Below are 18,723 nucleotides of genomic sequence, written 5' to 3'. Positions count from 1 at the left end.
TTCCACCGGCTCCTGTCAACTTACGGTTTTCAAGCTGGTAGTTGCACGGACTGTTTCTTCCATGCTTGGTGGTGGTAGCATTTGTCCATCGTCTTGCTGACTTGTTGGCAAAACTTTTGCACCTGGTGCGGTGGCTCCCTGTACTTTTCGAGCTCGCAGACTTGTTGTTTCTCGATAGCTTCCTTTTTTCGTCTGCGTAGTCGCTTCTATGCTCGACGGTGTTCTTGAGAGGTCTCTGCGCGTGCCCGCGTTTTTTGAGAATGCAATGGATCTGTGAAAGAAATGATCAATTTTCAGTCCCCGCCCACCTCGCTTGTGCATAAAATTTCAGAATTTAGACTACCTTTGAAAAGTACTAATCTAGAACTTTGATACCCCACATGACTATATTCGATGAAAAAAATTTTACATTTACATTTTTAAATGGGTGTCACAGACAGACAGACATACGTAGCCAGATAGTAAACCGATTTTAATAAGGTTTTGTTTTACACAAAATGGCGGCATAACATATGAAACAACCAATTAGACACAAAAGTCGAAAAATTGCTTGGAATAGTCCTTTTTCCGTTTCCAATTCTAGAGATACAACTCACATTCAGAAGGACTAATGAGAAAACGTTTTTGATAATGTTATGAAATTTAGAAATCATCTCCTTTACTTCCATCGAGATGACATGTATAATCGATGAAGTTGAATTATTCCGTTAGAATTTAGAAGCAATTAGAAGCAACTTCACTCAACCCTAAGAAACCACATTGTCTTTCTTGCACTCATATTATGTGATGGCGATACCAAAACTAGGTATATATTATAATCTTTTCTGTTAAGAAGGCCTGCCTATTGAGAAGATAGCACATAATTATAGAATATATTCGATCTCTTCTCTTTTATCTTTGTTCGAAAATTTCGTAGAAATCTATGCAAACCGTCTAAAACACTCCAACCTAGAAAATCTGAGTAGAATGTGAATAAAGAGTAGACTTATCTTCTTCGTGGAATCATTCCTACCCTTCAAAATCCTTAATGATATTCATGATAATTTCCCGCCAATCCTATTATACTGTCGGTATCACACGAAAAAAGCAGGAAATCTCCAAAAACCATCTGCATTTCGCACCCCACAAGCTACAGCGCAGAAATTAGGAGAGAGGACAACTTGCCGCCCACTGCATTGTACATTTCCCGACTGGAATACATCCTTTTTTGATAACAATATGCTAATGCAGTTCGGCTGGCGGAAAATTCTATTCATTTCATGGTGAAAATGAGGCCGCGTCTAATGTTCAACGGACCACGACTTTTGAATTGAATTCGCTGCAAAGAACCTTAAGGAGAAGTAAGAGCTACAATGTGGTCTGATTTTTCTGAAATTCATCTGCTGGTGGAAACTTCGCAGATAGTTTCAGTTTTTATTATGGTTTCTTATTCCCAACTAACTCAAATCGAGAGCAAAGCGCCAAAGTGATAAGGCCGAGATACGAAAAGGAAAAAGTAAGGCCAATTTCCCGCTGTGATTGTAGAATTTCTAATGGCGTAAATGATCTTGGAAAGAGATACGCGTTAACAAAAGGTTCGAAAAGCGAAGACTGATGAAGTGCATTTCAAAGCAGTCGGCCATATTGTAAATTCCGAAAATGCAATGAGGAGGAAGCAAATGCTGGTTCTGATTTTGGTGCAGAAGGATGTGACGAATGAAAGGTTCAGCGTGATTTTATGCAACCCCATACTATGCGGGATTTCACGACTACTGGGTGGCATGAGCCTGCACGGATACTAGAGGCCTCAGTCGATTGACGGATGGGCAGAGTTAGGCAGGTACTTTATATAGTTCAACAACGCTCTGGCAGGGACCAGCAAGACGAAATGTTTTTCAATAACCCAACGTTTTCCTGCTACCGTTGCTGCTCCAAGGGCCGGAGGATAGTGCGATATGAGTATAAACCAGCCATCAAACTGTTGGAGGGACAGCAGTGAGGAATGCAAATGCAAACAAGAATACAAAAATCCTACCATTATGAAAAATTTAACTTAAAGGTTATGTATGTGTGCTTGTATTCATTCTTCCTACTTCCAGTGCAAGTGGCGTGGTGTACATGACGCTAACGAGAGGAGGAAAAGGCTGTATACATGTGCTACAAAAGGACGCTTGGGAGTTAAATTTTCAAGCGTGCTTGGATAAATATCAGCCTTGCCAGCCATATACACATCCTGCATGTATGTGACATTATAGATGTTTAAGCAAACAAAGTTCTTCCAAGTTTAATAACCTTCAAAGCGGTTGGGCTAACAGAAAACGAATATGTGCAGAACGTCTTAAATCAACATTTTCATGCAAATCTTGATTTTCAGGTTGCCGCTACTTTATGTTGATGAAAAAGTTAAAGTTGAAAGGGAGCCTTTTTAGGCTTTTCAGAGTCCTTTCAATATTGCTGGTGGAGAAATCCTACTTTATGCGGAAAAACTTCTTGAAGACTTCCATTTTTAGTGCCGAGTACCCAGGCGGAAATTTAGATGAAGTCTTGACCAACCATAGTGCGGGGAGGAGAGGTGAAATGGAAGCCTAGAAGCGGAGGCATTGAGATTTTTTTGACTGTGTTGTTAAATAGTAATTTCATGCTTGCTTATAATACGAATGTGAACATAAAGGGAAAAGTGGTTTTACCTCTGAGAGAATTATAATCTTTTGTTGAAGGAGGTGTTTGACAAATGTATTCTAAAAATATGGAAATTATGTTTCTGCAAAAGGTTGCGCACGTGCGTCATTTTTCCATTCCTTCATAGCTGAAAATTCTAAACTTTTCGATAAGTTTCCAAGCTGCAAGATACATGTAGATATTTACATATGCATATATTCAAGCCATAAACATTGTGGACATCCTTAACAAACAAACATTGCCCATTTTCGAATACTGAGGCTGATGAAATACATATAACTAAAAAGTTAAAAAAAAAACATTGTCGACCGCCACTCATATGAGTTCACACCCTAGAATGCAATAAATTAAAGTAAAATGCAAAATTTTGACATTTCATAAGTTTGTTAATGACATGTGTCCTAAAATTGAACTTAAGAGCGTTTCTCGGTAATTTTCTAAAATATAGTAAAAGGCTCTTATTGAGTTTATTCGAGCAAATATTGGAATAGGATGTATTTTGAGGCCTAGATTTCATATAGGTGCAAAACTGTATTTTTTTTTCAGATTTTTCGGTTGGATAGTTTCTGAGAACTAGGCCTTTTTCACTTCTTGGGGCACGCATTCTGGGCCCTCACTCCACTATTTTGCACCCAGTATCAAAAAGATCGGTTTCGAAAAGTAATAACCAAGCTCTTTCATTTGATACTGCACATGCCTATATTGTGTGAAAAAAACGTTGACCCCCTTTTGCATGTATGGTGGAGGGAGCCAAAATAAAATGGTGCAACTTGCTATTTGTAAAGGGATTCACGGATAGCTGAGTGGTTAGAGCACAAGGCTGTCGTACGGGAAGTCGTGGTTCAAATCTCACTGGTGGCAGTGGGATTTGTATCGTGATTTGATGTCGGATACCAGTCGACTCAGCTGTGAATCAGTACCTGAGTCAAATCAGGGTAATAATCTCGGGCGAGCGTAATGCTGACTACATACAGTGTTCTGTAGTGTACCGTTACGGTCTTGAATGAAGTGCTCAAACACACTTCAAAGCCCTGATCCAATATGGATTGTAGTCGCAACAATTATTATTACAGGGATTCACACGTTCTCACTAAATTTCGTGACAGTAGGCTCAGCAGTTTCCGAGTAAATCGGGTGTCACCACCGGAAGCTCGGCGAAAGGCTTTGTTGATCTTTTATGAACGAATATTTGGGTAGACGATGGTTTCATTTATACATAGCTCTTAGTGTATATACGTTGAATATACACGATATATTTCGAGATGGTACTGACATTTCATCCCTTAGGGAGTGGCAATTTAACGCAAAAATGTATATTTACCTGTTAAGAATAGTAGGGTTTCTACCTAACTTTCCAGTATGATGCTTCATACTAAAACATATACCAATGCAAGATTTTACGGAGTTGATACGAATTTAACGGAAGTTCGCAGTATTTTCAGAATATGATGATATATTGAGCTCTTGAAGTAATTGAGCCCTTTCCGACCCCTTTCACGTCTCCCCTTTGCATGTAATGTCAAAACTGATACGTGTCTCGGAAAGTTCTCTTCAGGACCTTTCAGTTGGTGCACCACATGGTTATATTCGGTGAAAAAAATTTGGCAGCTCCCTTTTACGTGTATGAGGATCCCCCCCTTAAGTTCACTGCTCAGCAATGTAATTCACCAAAACATTAAAAAGGATATTCAAAGAAAAAATGTTGGGGACGAAACCTGTGGGAAAAGAGAGGAAAATGTGGGAAGATGTAGTCAACGCCTTAGTGAAATTCTATTATATGGTTGCTTTTTACCCCTTGGTAGGGTATAGCACGTCAACCCCACCTACGCACGCCTTTGCCACCGTTCTGCGCCAAGTGTCTTTGTGGTGACACACTTGCCGGCTATCTTGGGAGAATGGGTTCCACTGCATGTTGTAGACAACAATGTAATTGCCGGCTCTCCTTAATGTGTGATCTATTCACTGCCACTTCTGCCTTTGGGTCATGATTTCGATGATATGACGAAAACAGGTTTTCAGGTATTTTTATTATTAAAGTGTGTGTTCTGTTGTTCTCTTTACATACAATAAGTGTCGCCATTTTGTGTTAAGTCAAATGGGGGGGCGGGCTCCTCATACATGTGAATGGAGGGTGTACAATTTTTGTTTCACGGAATGTGGCCATGTGGGCTATCAAATGAAAGAGTTTAATTAGTACTTTTCGAAACTGGTGCCACATTTGATATTGGATAAAATGGTGAGGCCTCAAATGACCCCCAGAAAGTGTAACAAATTTCGTTCTCAGAACCTATCCAACCCAAACATCTGAAAAGAATCACACTGGTGTATCTAAACGAAGTCTAGGTCTCAAAATATATCCTGTTTCGATATCGGCACAAATAAAGTTAATAATAGTACATTAGCATATTATAAAGGATGACGTAAGGCATCACTTAGGGAACTTTGAAATCCAACTATTATTAACGAAGTTATGAAAGGTGAAAGTTTATGTATTGTGTGAATTTCTTGCATTCGAAAACGTGTATGGCGTCATCATAACATATCAATTTGTCAATCCCACAATAAAGTGAGCTCCCGTGAATGGGAGGTCGCAGGGAAACATTTCGTCTTAATTTCTTAATAAATATTAATTACTCCAGGCAGACATATGTATGTATTTATATGCTATGTATATGTAAATGAAGCTTTGGGGTAGTGCCTAATTCAGATAGATATATTTGTACATTGAAAAAGCGGTATTCAATATACGTACTCCATATGTACATATGAATTTTTTATGCACAAGGTAAATCAAAAATTTATATAAATACATATGGAATACAGTATTCGGTAACAGACAATGTTTGTTTGTTTAGGGTGAGCATAATATCTACGTCATTAATATGTACGTATATTTTGTAGTTTGAAAAAGATATGAAGGAATACTTTGGGTTTTTAGCCATATATGAATGGAAAAATTTGCATAGAAAGTTTCTCACATAAGATGAACACAAAACCTTTCCCAGTTTTTAAAAACCAAATTAGCGACTTTCCAAATAAAGTTGACAATTTGCAAAATAAATTTATAAGATCAGATTGTTTTACAACTTAAAAAAATTATACATAAAAGGAGACTATATTTCCATTTTTCACACATAGTTGTTCTTTTAGATTACTTGATAGTTTCATCCTGTAAATCGGATTTAGAAAAATGCTAATATTATCTGAAAATCGTGAATTTCATTTGGAAACACGTACATTTGATGTGGAAAGCCGATAATTTCACTTGGAAAACTGTTAGAGAGAGTAGCGTTGATGTGAAAATGCAACAGCATCACAGAAAGAACAGTAGCACAGAATAGCCTCATTTTGTTCTTGGTGATGAAATAACTGCATTTGACAGATTTTAGGCAAGGCAGCGAGAGCTAGATCCTAAATTGATTGACACCTTTGATGCTCTGCCCATTAATGAAGATGGGGAGAGTACGATGCACGGTCAGAGCGGGAACCTTGGTTTTCGTGGTGTTTACTTTCAGTCCAACTCCACCTGGCTTTCTTTTCAATTTTAAATGTAGAATCATTACGCCGGCCATCAACTACACGTTGATGTGTTTGAGAAAAAATGCCATAGTCCTTCGAACTTCTTCATATCCTCTAGACAAGACATGCATGAAGAACGCCATCGATAGCAAGAAAAAAAAATATCGGTGGCAAGATGCAACACTGGCGGACTCCGCTTTGAGCCTCAAAATCCTCTGAGATTTTACCTCGGTACAGTACGTGACATTTTGTGGGATCATATGTCCCTCTAATAGCTACTAGCTTTTCCGGAATACCCCTTCTGAGTAAAGTATGCCAAATACACTCTCACTGTGCCAATGGTTTCTATCCGGCTTGAATAATTATCTTCAATAGGTCCTAAACTGTCTGCAATATCTCCGACGATCAGAAACCCATTTAAAAATTTCTAATTTACCTTTTATTATTATTTATCGTTGGGTCACATCAATTCATTCACAAAGTATTCTTAAATTCATGTCGGAAAAATTGATGGCCGTAACGTACGAAAGTGTAGTCGTCTTCGACAAGGGCGAAAATTGCTTTATAATAACTTGCCATATTGATTACTACCTAGGCAGGCACTTGGCTATCGCCTCAATCCAGCAAGTCAGTGGGGATATTCCCTCTCAATCGCGACACTCGAGACCGAATTTTACGGTCCTACGCGTCCGGTCGAGTACCCAAAGCGATCTCTTACATTCCTATACCTAACTAGCACAGAGACAACGGAATGCTTTAGTGGAACTTCAGAATTTACAGGCAAATATCTTCACGGTTAATTTCGCCAATTCCGTTTTTAGGCTTTTAGGGCAAATCTCACTTGGCGGACTCTGGCCAACTAGGATGGTCGCTTATCAAGTCCAATCCCATAAGGCATTACACTTTTCTAAATTAAAAAGTAAATTTTCATTATGTAGTTAACCTCAAAGGCTTGTTTCGATAATTTCCAAAACGGACATATAAGTGTGGATGGAATTCGCGGTTTGGAATTGGGAACTAATAAAAATACTCGTAGCAGAAAAGTAATGAAGAAATGGCTCAAAGGCCAACTGAAATAGCGGTCGCTAGACACACTATATGCTGAGTTAGTAATCTCGCGACTTTACCTCAATTAAGTCCAGGATCGAGAAATGGTACAAATTCGATCTAAACTACCAACGCTGACAAAGCCTAAAGAAGAACTAACTTCAACGAAATTCCAGTTAATGTAAGCGGTTTCCTTGCGTTAATTAAAACCACGTAGTCATTATTCAACACAGACACCCTCTTCAGTTAAATTAAATAAGTGAAAAGCTCTTAAGCAATCTATACCTAGCTATGTCCACGGCATAGGCAAAGAAAACGTCAATTTTCTAATAGACATGTTCTGTCCATTTGCAATAAGGTTTTACTATAAATTTTCCTTATGTCAATCCGTTTGCAAACCATGTCCCTTAAATCAGTCACCGTCACAGAAAATCGTAGTTCGTTGTCGTTTACCAACGTTCTTCGTTCGTCTAAAACATAACTTGAGCCGATAGTGTTCATAGTTAAGTTCTATGAGTCGGATACGTTTTTAGGCTCGTATAAATATCCTAGCTGGCGTTTCAGCGTTCATCCATCCTGTAGGCGAAACATTTCACAATGAGTGGCATCTCATGTCCTTTCTTATATGAACGAAGGACATGTCGGTCTTGGCTAAACATGGAACGACACATTTCCAGCAAGTTGAAAAAGGTTCCGTCCTACCGGGGAGAGAAGGATGCTTGTACCAAAGTCAACGATACAGACGAGCTATAAATCTATTGATTGGGTTATATCAAAGGCAGGAGCCAAGGCAAAGGCAAAGGCCATCAAATATACGATTTCCTATGAATGGCTAGGAATGATTCAAGAACACCCAACCAGTTGGAGCTCTTGGAGAATAGTTTTAAGCTAATGTATAAGGACTCTTTGGCCTTTCTCCTGCATATGAGGAGCGCAATTTCATAATATTCTCATTTGGGTGATCCCTTCACGCCGAGGAATCGATGTCTTAAAATACACTAATTATATTCTACTAAAATGAAATTCAAGTTTGTGGATAGAACAGAATTGGTACAATGGAATTGAATTCCTCTTACGAATTTCATTTTTATCCGGGATAAGTCGGATACAGTACCAAACTACGTATTCCAGAGGAGAAGCTAAATCCGACAATCATCCACCGGTTTAAAGTGAAGAAACGGATGTATTCAAACACTACATTGGCACTTAAACAAGTATCGGGGTAAGAACAGGTGGGTTGAGGAAGAATAGGGAGGTTGATTTCAGTAGAAATCAATGCAGTAAATCGATTTAGGTGTACATAGTAATACCATGACGAAACAAGCAGCGACATCTTTACTCGACAACTCAGACTTAAACATCTAATGGAAGAAGCGTAAAACAAAAGATTCTAGGATTTGAATAAAAGGCTTACTTCTCATTTTAATTCGAAGTATTGCCAACTGTTTCTTGTCTTTTTAGCAGTTTTTAACAAGATAACGCAAATGAAGTTTATTCAATGTTAAGTATCTTAAAAAGTTTTCTTATTATCAATCCTTTAATGCTATTTCCTTAGTTTTTAACTCTAGTCATTTTAGGGATGTTTCTTGGAGTCAAACAGTTTTTAATGCATCTAAGATCTGTGTGCTATTTATTTGCAAGAACATACAGGATACAGGTTTACTTTGGAGTTGACATCTTAGACAGCTTCCTTGTTTTCAGAAATGGAAACTGAAATAATAACCGAAACATTTTGAATTTCCCTAGTGTTCCACACACTTCCTGCATATCACATACAAGGATCCATTGTGAATCTATTATTCATTGACAGTTTATACAAATAATCAATCAAACAATTTATTGTAATGCCTAAGGAGTAAGCCACTAGTTCTGCTTTCGTCTGAAATAAGGACGCGTTGAAAATTATATGTAATTTGGTCCATATTGATGGTTACTTTCAGTCTATTATTTGCACGAGTTGCTGGTGAGTCTTGATTGATCCTTAAGAGAAATTAGGAAATAATAATAAAATAGGCGAATGAGCTTTTTGGCTACTATTTGAAACGAAATCTAAACGAAAGGACACTAGATATAAAATTAAAAAATGTAGAAATTTCGCTATGGTGGACGGCTTCGGAGTCTTACCTGCAACGATGTTGTCATGGGTAGTTATGAAGGCCAAGTTAAAAATTTGCCGCACTTAATTTGGCCGAGTAGGATTATACCCGAAATAAAAGAGGATCAAATGAGCTCACATGATGTTTAGCCAGGACAAACTGATAGAATCAAGAAAAGTTTTTTTCTTATAGCCAACTATTATGAGCTAGCTCCTTCATACGTGACCTCTTCGCTAGCTAGTTTCGAAGGTGGCGGCGCAGGTCCTTTAGTAATTCCAGTGAAGACAGCATGAAGATAAGGAGGAGAAAGGTATCTACAATAGAGAGCCGTCCAAGTATATTCCATTTTGCAGTTCTGACAGACTACAATGCAGCACGTGATTTTTGCCCTTCATATGCCGCTCCGATAATAGCTAATATTTTCTTAGGAATGTCTCTCCGTAGAGCAATCTAGATATACTTCTTGCCGGCGAAGTCAGAAGCTTTCCAGGAATTACGTACACAGCGATCTGAACAAACCCTGAACAAAAGCCAGTTTTCTTATTGCCAGCCCGTCTTTCGAGGTATTCTTTAACGTAAAGAAGTAAAACAAGTCGGGAAACCGGAAGCTGGACGCTTCAGGTACGAAAGGTTTTGTGTATTTCTTAGTACGTAGCACGTAATATATCCATATACTATGTGAGAGTATCCACTTTCGGGTGATATTGACATTCATAGTCTTCAATTTTCAAAGAAGCAACAAATTTGAGGTACTATAACTTTGTTAGTAATAGTGTGATTTCCACCAAACTTGGTAAGATCATGCTCTATATTATAGCCTATATCACTGCAAAATTTCATGGTACTAGGATGAACTTAAGGGGGGTTTCTAACCAATTACAAAAAATTGTAGTAATATACTATTATTAACTTTATTTAAACAGTTATCGGTATGGAAGGTATTTCGGAGCCCAGGCAGCCTCTTGATTTTTTTCAGATTTTTCGGTTTGGTAGTTTCTGAGAATGGCCCCCTTAAAGAAGTGATCACTTTCAACCCCCCGCGCTCCTCACCCTTCCAACGAATTTCAAAACTAAGATCGGCTTTGAAAAGTACTAATCGAGACCTTTAATTTGATACCCCACATGACTATATTTGATGAAAACAAATTTTACACCCCCCTTTTGCATGTATGGGGATCCCCCCTTAAATTCGATGTAAAAGGATGTAATTCACTGTATGCGTGAGCGTTCACATTTCCCACCTTTCTACCAAATTTGGTGTCAATCGCTATAACCGTCTCCGAGAAAAATGCGTGTGACGGACAGACAGACAGACAGACAGACAGACGGACAGACAGACAGACAGTAAACCGATTTTAATAAGGTTTTGTGTTTACACAAAACCTTAAAAAGATATGCAGCCTGAACGTATTCCCATCTCATCTTTATAGAATAGAGCTGTATGCCCCTTGACCGGAACGAACGCAGTTAAGAGGTCGCAGTTTTTCTTGCTGAGAACTCAAGCTCATTGACTTGTACAGTAAAAGCTTTAATCCTAAAGGACGTTTCGAGTGGAACATTTTTTGTAAGTTGAAATAGGCTCTGTTGGCTGACAACAACTGTGCACGGATTTCATCGTTGTAGTTGTTGTCGGTTACGATTTTCGACCCCAGGTAGGAGAAATTATGAAAGGTTTTAAAGTTGTATTCTCCTATCTTTATGTTTCTTATTTGACCAATGCCATTTGATGTTATTGCCTCTTTGGTTTCTGGTGCTAGTAGTTTAGTTAACTGGGAGGAGCCGCAGCTCTGGTGCTAACGTTGCCACCATATATTTCGTTCTGCCTTCATTAATTTGTAGTCTAAGATCTCGCGCCACTTGCTCGATCTGTAGGAACGTCTCGGGTTGTTCTTCCCATAATGTCGATATCGCCAGCATAGGCCAGTCATTGGGTGGACTTAAAGCACATGGTGTGTTTCGGATTTACATCAGCATCACCGATCATCTTTTCTAGGGCCAGCTTGAAAAGGATGCCTGATAGGGTATCTCCTCGTCTTGAACTGTTACTGTTGTCGAATGGTATGGAGGGTAATTCTGAAGATTTTAACTGGCCTCGGAATCAGCTTAGTCAGTCCTATCAATTCAATCGGGATATCGAATTCTCTCATGTTCGTGTACAGTTTTATTCTGACTATGTTCTAATAGCAGGCTGCCAACCAAAAGCCAGGAGCCGAAAAAACGAGGAAACGAAGAAGGACTAGACCGTCGGCTCTGCTCATTAAGCCGACCGAAGGCAAGACATTTGCGGAAGTCCTTAGTGAAATCCGCTACAGGATGAAACCCGAGGAGAACGGAGCAGAGGTGTCTTCGATGCGGAAAACGAGGAGTGGTGGAGTTCTCGTCGAACTGGGCCCAAAGACGACCAACAAGAGTACGTTCTGCGAAGCAGTCAAGGGGCTATTGGGGGAGAAGGCTCTTGTTTCCAGCCTAGAACCCATGTGCTCTCTAGAAATACGGGATCTTGACTGCCTCACAGAAAAGGTCGAAGTAGAGGAGGCGCTAAAGCGTGAATGTCCAGAGGTAACCAATGCCCCGGTAGGTATTACCTCTGTAAATGCTCGAGGCCAAAAACTCGCCGTGGTGGAAGTCCCTGAGCAATATGCGAGGAAACTCCTTAACAGCGGGAGAATCAAAATCGGATGGGTAGTATGCAGGGTACGAATGCGGATAGTCCCCACCAAGTGCTACAGCTATCTCGACTATGAACACACGTCAGCAGCTTGCAAGGGTCCGGACAGGAGGACAGCATGCCGGAGATTCGGCCAAGTGGGTCATCAAGCGAAGACTTGCAAGGAAAGCGAGAGTTGTATTCTCTGCAGGAATCGTGGCGCGTCTGGTGAAAGCGCCGCACACTGCGGGCTCGGGACGGTGTCCGATCTTCAGGGCGGAATTGGAGAGGGCTAGGGTGCGAACGCCAGGATCCGCATTTTGCAAATTAACATGCACCGGAGTGCAACCGCTCACCAGTTGCTAGCACAGTTCGCTGCGGAAGTAAATGCTGATCTAGTGCTGATTAGTGAACAATACCGAAAAAAGGACCCGTCCTCATGGTATCTCGACTTGTCGGGCACCGCTGCCATCTGGGTTCGGGACAACGTTCGACTTCGTGTTCTTGCCGAAGGCCGGGAGGACGGGTTTGTCTGGATCCGGTATTTAGGGATAACGTTTTTTAGCGTTTACCTGACGCCGAATGAGACGATGCCGGACTTTCGGCGCCGGCTTGATGCTCTGGAGGACGCCGTTTCGAGCACGGAGGGACGAATCTTGGTTGGCGGTGACTTTAATGCCAGGGCTCTTGAATGGGGTATGCCTCAGTCCGACTCTAGAGGGAAACGGATTTTGGAAATGGTAGCGAGAACCGGGCTCGTATTTTTAAACACCGGATCCACGCCAACGTTTCGGCGCCCAGGTTGTGAAGAAAGTATTCCTGACGTCACATTTGCGTTGGAATCTCTGGCATCATCGGTAGACGGGTGGCGAGTCCTAGAAGATTTCTCGGCAACCGATCATCAGTACATTGCGTTCCAGATGTTTGACGCTACTTGCCGGCGAGCGCCAACACGACGTTCCCCATGCGTGTGGAATGTCGCGAGAGTGAACATCGGAAAGTTCATCGAAGCTCTTGGAGCAGGTAGGGCTGCGCTGGGGGGCACTCCGGGGGGTGGTATTGTCGCAGCTGACATCGTCGTAAATTCAGTGATGAATCTGATAACGACGGCGTGTAAGGCTTTCATGCCCCGGAGAGGCCCCAGGCGCGACAAGCCTTCTATGTACTGGTGGACGGCAGAAATTGCCCACCTACGGAAGGAGTGTTATAAGCTCCGCCGTTTGGCACAACGTTTGCACGCCAACGAGGAGGCATGTGCGATAAAGGCACAATATAGATCAGCAAAAAGGAGACTCCGCAGCGCTATAAATAAAAGCCAAGCTCGCGGCGGGCAAAATCTTGTTAATGAGGTGAATGAGGACCCGTGGGGAGTTGGCTATAAGCTTGTCACTCAGAAAATCGGGGCTCTGCGGAAGCCCTGCATATTGAGCACCGACCAGATGGACCGCATTGTGCTGGCATTGTTCACCAAACACCCTGTACGGGTTGATGTAAATAGCGCGGAAAGCGTCGTGGAATGCCCCCCTTTCACAATAAGAGAGCTCGAAGAAGCGGTTCTCACTATGAAAAACAGGAAGGCGCCAGGTTCTGATGGCATCCCGGCGGATGTTTACAAACTGGTGTCCCGCCAACGGCCAGAATTGCTGCTGAAAGTGTTCAACGCGTGTTTGAGGGAGGGTGTTTTTCCTTGTTGCTGGAAAGTGGCCAGACCCGCGTTGATCAGTAAGGGTAAAGGAGACCCGGAGCTCCCGTCTGCATACCGACCGCTGTGTATGTTTGACACGGCCGGAAAAGTGCTCGAGAAGCTCATCAGGGGTAGACCCGCTGAAGCGATCCGTGCTGCCGGGGACTTATCCGCAAAGCAGTTCGGGTTTAGAACAGGGATATCTACAGTGGATGCTGTTATGGAGGTCGTAAATGCGTTTAATCGAGCCGGGGCACACAGCCGCCGATCTCGACGGATAGTGCTCCTGATAACGCCTGATCTTAGAAATGCCTTCAATTCTGTAAGATGGACAGATATGCTAGGCACACTTGAGAACTCCTTTCACGTGCCAAGCTATCTCTTGCGGATATTGAGGGATTATCTGAAAGACCGCTCCCTGCTCTGTGAGACGCTAGAGGGCCATAGGAGGATGGAAATCACGTCGGGAGTAGCACAGGGATCCATCCCAGGGCCAGACCTCTGGAACGCTTCTTACGATAGTCTGCTGAGACTCGATATGCCCGAAGAGTCGCGCCTGGTCGGTTATGCAGACGACGTTGCGGCACTTGTTGCCGGAAAAAACCGAAGTAGTCATCCTGACCAGAAGGAGAATCCCGACCCTGCGTCCCATATCGGTCGGCGAATTGATTATAGAGTCAAAACCAGCGATTAAATACCTTGGTTTAATGCTCGACTCGAAGATGAGTTTCTTCGAGCAAATCAAAGCAGCAGCGAACAGGGCTGCAGTTGGAGTCGCGGCCTTGAGTCGGCTAATGGCGAATATCGGGGGCCCTATATTAACTAGGAGATGTCTCCTCATGGGAGTAGCGCAATCCGTTCTTGTCTATGGTGCGGAGGTATGGGCTGATGCCCTTGACAAGGAGGTGCATCGTAAACGCCTCGCTTAAGTGCAGAGGTGGGGCGCTTTGCGAGTGCGTCTGCTTATCGCACCGTCTCCTAACCGGCTGTGATGGTGATTGCGGGAGTGCTCCCCGTTGCCCTCCTTGCCAAGGAGCGCAAAGCTATCTATCTCCGTAAGCGCGAAAACTTAAGAGAAGTGGTTGGCCATGAAGAACGTCAACGCACCCATAGCGAGTGGCAACTTTCTTGGCAAAATGAACTAAGGAGCAAGTGTGGCATGGTTGAACAGAACGCACGGTGAGATTGATTACTTCCTTACCCAACTTCTAAGTGGACATGGAGGTTTTCAGTCTTACCTGCACAAGATTGGGAAGGCGCGGTCTCCTGATTGTGTGTTCTGCAATAGAGTGGCGGATGACGCTGAACACACCTTTTTCTCTTGCGAGAGGTGGGACGGCCTCCGCCAGCAACTTTATGCAGACGCAGGGGAGCTCCCTCCAGACAACATTGTCAGAGAGATGCTGAAGAACGCTGGCAGCTGGAGTCGTATTCCGCATTATGTTCGGGCTCTTCTTACTACGAAGAAGATTGAACTCGACCGGCGGAGGGATCGGACGGTAAGGGGTTCCCTGAACTAACAACAACTCGCTTCCTTCCCTTTCCCCCCCTCCCGTTGGTGAAAGGAATTTCCTGACTTGAAGGCTCCCAAAGCCGGGAGAACGGGAGGGCTAGCCCGAAGTAATGTGTCGAATGGTCGCAGGCTAGTTCTCTGATGACTAGGAGGTGTTTAGTTTGGTTGGTGGTTCGCGAGCGTGCTGTTTCGCGAGTCTAACACTCTGTGCGTAAACGCATTCACCTACCCTACTCTCCAAAAAAAAAGCTCTAATAGGGACCGGTGAAAAGATGGTGTCGTGATCCCCATATTCCAACAGTGCTTCCAATGTCTCAGGGGGAAATCTGATCTATTGCTGATTTGCCTGGAGTGAAGCCTCTTTGGCATAGGTCAATGATGTTCTGAGTATATGGGGCTAACCAACCTAACAAGAAAGCGAAGAATATTTTACGGATGGCACTCAGCAACGCGATACTTCTATAATTGCCGCTGTCTCTCTTTTAGTGTCAACAGGAAGTGCATCTGAGGTAGTTGCTCTGCGCAGGAGAATAATTCCGTATGCGGTGGTATCAATATATTCATTTTGAAATGAATGCAAGATATCTCAAGAATATTGTTTCAAAATTTCAAACTGATTGTAGCAAAATTGACGATGTTATGAGTATTTGAAGATTTGTTGCTCTAGGTCGGGTTTTGTAGGGTGGAAAACTTTTAATCGCTTTTTTGAAACTTGCTATTTTTAAAGTCCGTGTATGCCATAACTAAAAACCTACTGTACCAATCGTTTTGAAATTTTAAACAATGCTTCTTCACCTAATTTTTTAGCTTTTTTGCTATCTACTTTTACTTAAATATTTGTGGATTTGTTTAAATTAAAATTAAATTTTTAGCAAAAATCGAGTTTTTAACTCCCAAGTGCTTTGAAAAATTGAAAGCCGACCAGAAAAATTTTGCAGGGTTACTTTGAGAAACATCTCTTTTAATAAGGCATTCAGATTTTTGTGTTTCAGAGGGTTCTATTGGGAGAAATCATGTACACCGCAAAACAGCTATTTCCCGAAATGCCTCCGGAGATTCACAGTCACCCGTTCAATTTAAAATTTTTTTGTTACACAAATTTCGGGAAATATTGTTCGATTATTCCGTTCGTTATATGGAAATGGACTAAATAGGTTGGCACTATTTGTATCCGCAAAAATATCTTAAAAACGTACCATTCTTTCACCGAATTAACCCTAACCGCCCCCCCCCCCTTTAATCAATGTGATAAGTGCATTTAATTGTGTATTGTAGGTTCCGAATACGGAACCCATAAAAGGCAATCAAGGTTCGTTTTAGGTTTTATTCAAAGTAATTGAGAGCGAATAATCCACCTGTATCACTGTTAGCTTCCCGGTTTCAATAATGAGTGAAATCTACGAAATGCAAATGATATAACAAAAACTACCCACAAATTACTAAAACTTCACAAACTCCGTAAATGTAATTAAAATTACGAAACCAAATATAAATTCATATCTCAGCCAAACACTCTCCTCGCCTTCGCTGACCCAGCCTGAATTCTTCCTGTGTTCCGTCAACTTCCCCCAGAAACAACATATATGATGGCAATAACTTTCCCATGTAAATATTAATGGAACGATATTTCAAAGCAGTTTCTCTGCTTCGTCCTAGTCCAATCGAGAACTTTCGACAAGGATACATGCTGCAGAAGTGGCATCAGACTATTTGGAGATTTCAATTGCTGTAGCTTCGAAACCATTGTCCGCTTTATATAATACTAATTTCATGCGCAACTATAATACATTATCGTGTTTCGAGGGGTTGCCGGATAAGGACGCGAAAAGGAAGGAGGAAATAGAAGCAGAATGCTGTATAAGTTGGAAGCTGTAGTTGTCCGAGGACATACTAAACTTTTAATGTTATTTACACCCATTATATGGAATTGCATCTAATTTAGATTTCACAATTCAATTCGTTAAAAGAATTGCCGAGTGGTAGGACTTAGTCTCTGAAATGAGGGAAGGAGTGGGTGGATCAATGTCAGTTGCCCAACGGTAGATCGCAGCGTTCGGTTTCTCGGTTTGAATAACTTTTTCAGGGAAGACAAAGTTTCTAGATTGGATTCTACAGTATGCCATCTGTATATTAAAAATATCTTTGCTAGACGTTAGCCAAGCAATTTGAGTTTGTGTGTAGACATATGCATGCATGCTATATATCTGAACGAGCACTTAGATGTGTAGATGAACACATATATATTCGACTATGCACGGGGTCCTTGCCTAGGATAAGTTCATCGTGCGTTGAAATTCACAAAATGCAATGTGTTGCACGAACGGGTACTAAAATTCAAAGTTGAATAATATCTGAGGCATCCATGCAAAACGTAGGCACAAGTTGCAGTAAAGCAGTTGCGGAAATTTAATTTGGACCAATTAGTTTCCTAGAACCTCGGAGTGTAGTCGGTGCGTTCCTGAAATCTTGAGCCTAACGCTGGAGATTTCGTGCGTTCACAGGAGCAATGTGGGAGATTAATTTGGGTACACTTACACTTACACTTGCTCTTAGAGTGTGACATTTAGCGGACACGAAAGCTGGTATGAGGTTGAAGATTAAAAATATATTCATTTATACGCATTTGAAAATTGGAAGTGAAAAGTATATGGACAAGTTATTGAAAAATATCTACTTACCATTGGTGGATACGATAAATATCGATCACTATTCATATTGTAGTAGGAACCATCCAGTGGTGGTGCTGGTGATGGGGACGGAATATACGTTCCTTTTGTCATTAATATTTGATCATCGCGGGAGCGATGATCCATTAGTGTTGTGTTGTTGTTGTGGCGCGGATGCGGCAGCGTTCGTGTATTCACTGTAACGATAAAAGTTAGAAAAGAAGATTAGAAATTGATGGTCTAGAGAGTTTATTTTTAAAATCATATTAAATCCAGAAAACACATCAGCCACATCAGCCATAAAAAAAATAAGTCAATTTCTGGTCATGTTTTCAAAATATATTTTCCAGTTAAGGGAGACATTTATAGCACAGTATTCTCACGTCCGAAAGTGAATACAAACGTATTTATGAATATAAATTCCTTTGGATTAATATTTCCAAGTGCGAATATGATTCTTTTGTATTAAAATGTTAGTATTCGCCTGGATAGCGAATATTACCGCTTTCTCGAAAGATATTTTGAAGCCTGAAGGATTATTTTGTGAAGAGAAAGCAATTTAAAGCAAAGGCATATTCTTCTTTTTAAGGTTTTGTGTAAACACAAAACCTTATTCAAATCAGTTTAATATCTGTCTGTCTGTCCGTCACCAAATTGGCACCAAATTTAATAGAAAGGTGGGAACTGTGAACGCTCACGCATATAGTGTTATAGTTACATCCTTTTACGTCGAATTTAAGGGGGGTTCCTCATACATGCAAAAGGGGGGTGTCAATTGCATTCATCAAATATAGTCACGTGGGGTATCAAATTAAAGGTCTCGGTTAGCACTTTTCGAAGCCGGTCTTAGTTTTGACATTTGTTGAAAAGGTGGGGGGTGCGGGGGGTTGAAA

General features: G+C 41.4%; 1 protein-coding gene across 4 annotated transcripts in view; it reads right to left on the bottom strand.

The window, feature by feature from the left end:
* LOC119654306 (nephrin) overlaps nt 1-18,723 on the bottom strand; it is a 356,601-nt gene that overhangs the window by 27,788 nt on the left and 310,090 nt on the right. For all 4 annotated transcript variants that reach the window (XM_038059625.1, XM_038059621.1, XM_038059622.1 and 1 more), the window contains one exon: nt 17,843-18,027. In XM_038059625.1, coding sequence (XP_037915553.1) covers nt 17,843-18,027 — 185 coding nt within the window. The remainder of the gene's footprint in view (nt 1-17,842; nt 18,028-18,723) is intronic.

The sequence above is a fragment of the Hermetia illucens genome, chromosome 4, assembly GCF_905115235.1.
Source record: "Hermetia illucens chromosome 4, iHerIll2.2.curated.20191125, whole genome shotgun sequence".
Taxonomy (NCBI): Eukaryota; Metazoa; Arthropoda; class Insecta; order Diptera; family Stratiomyidae; genus Hermetia; species Hermetia illucens.
The sequence above is the reverse complement of the archived record's forward strand: the minus strand, read 5'-3'. Positions and strand labels throughout refer to the sequence as shown.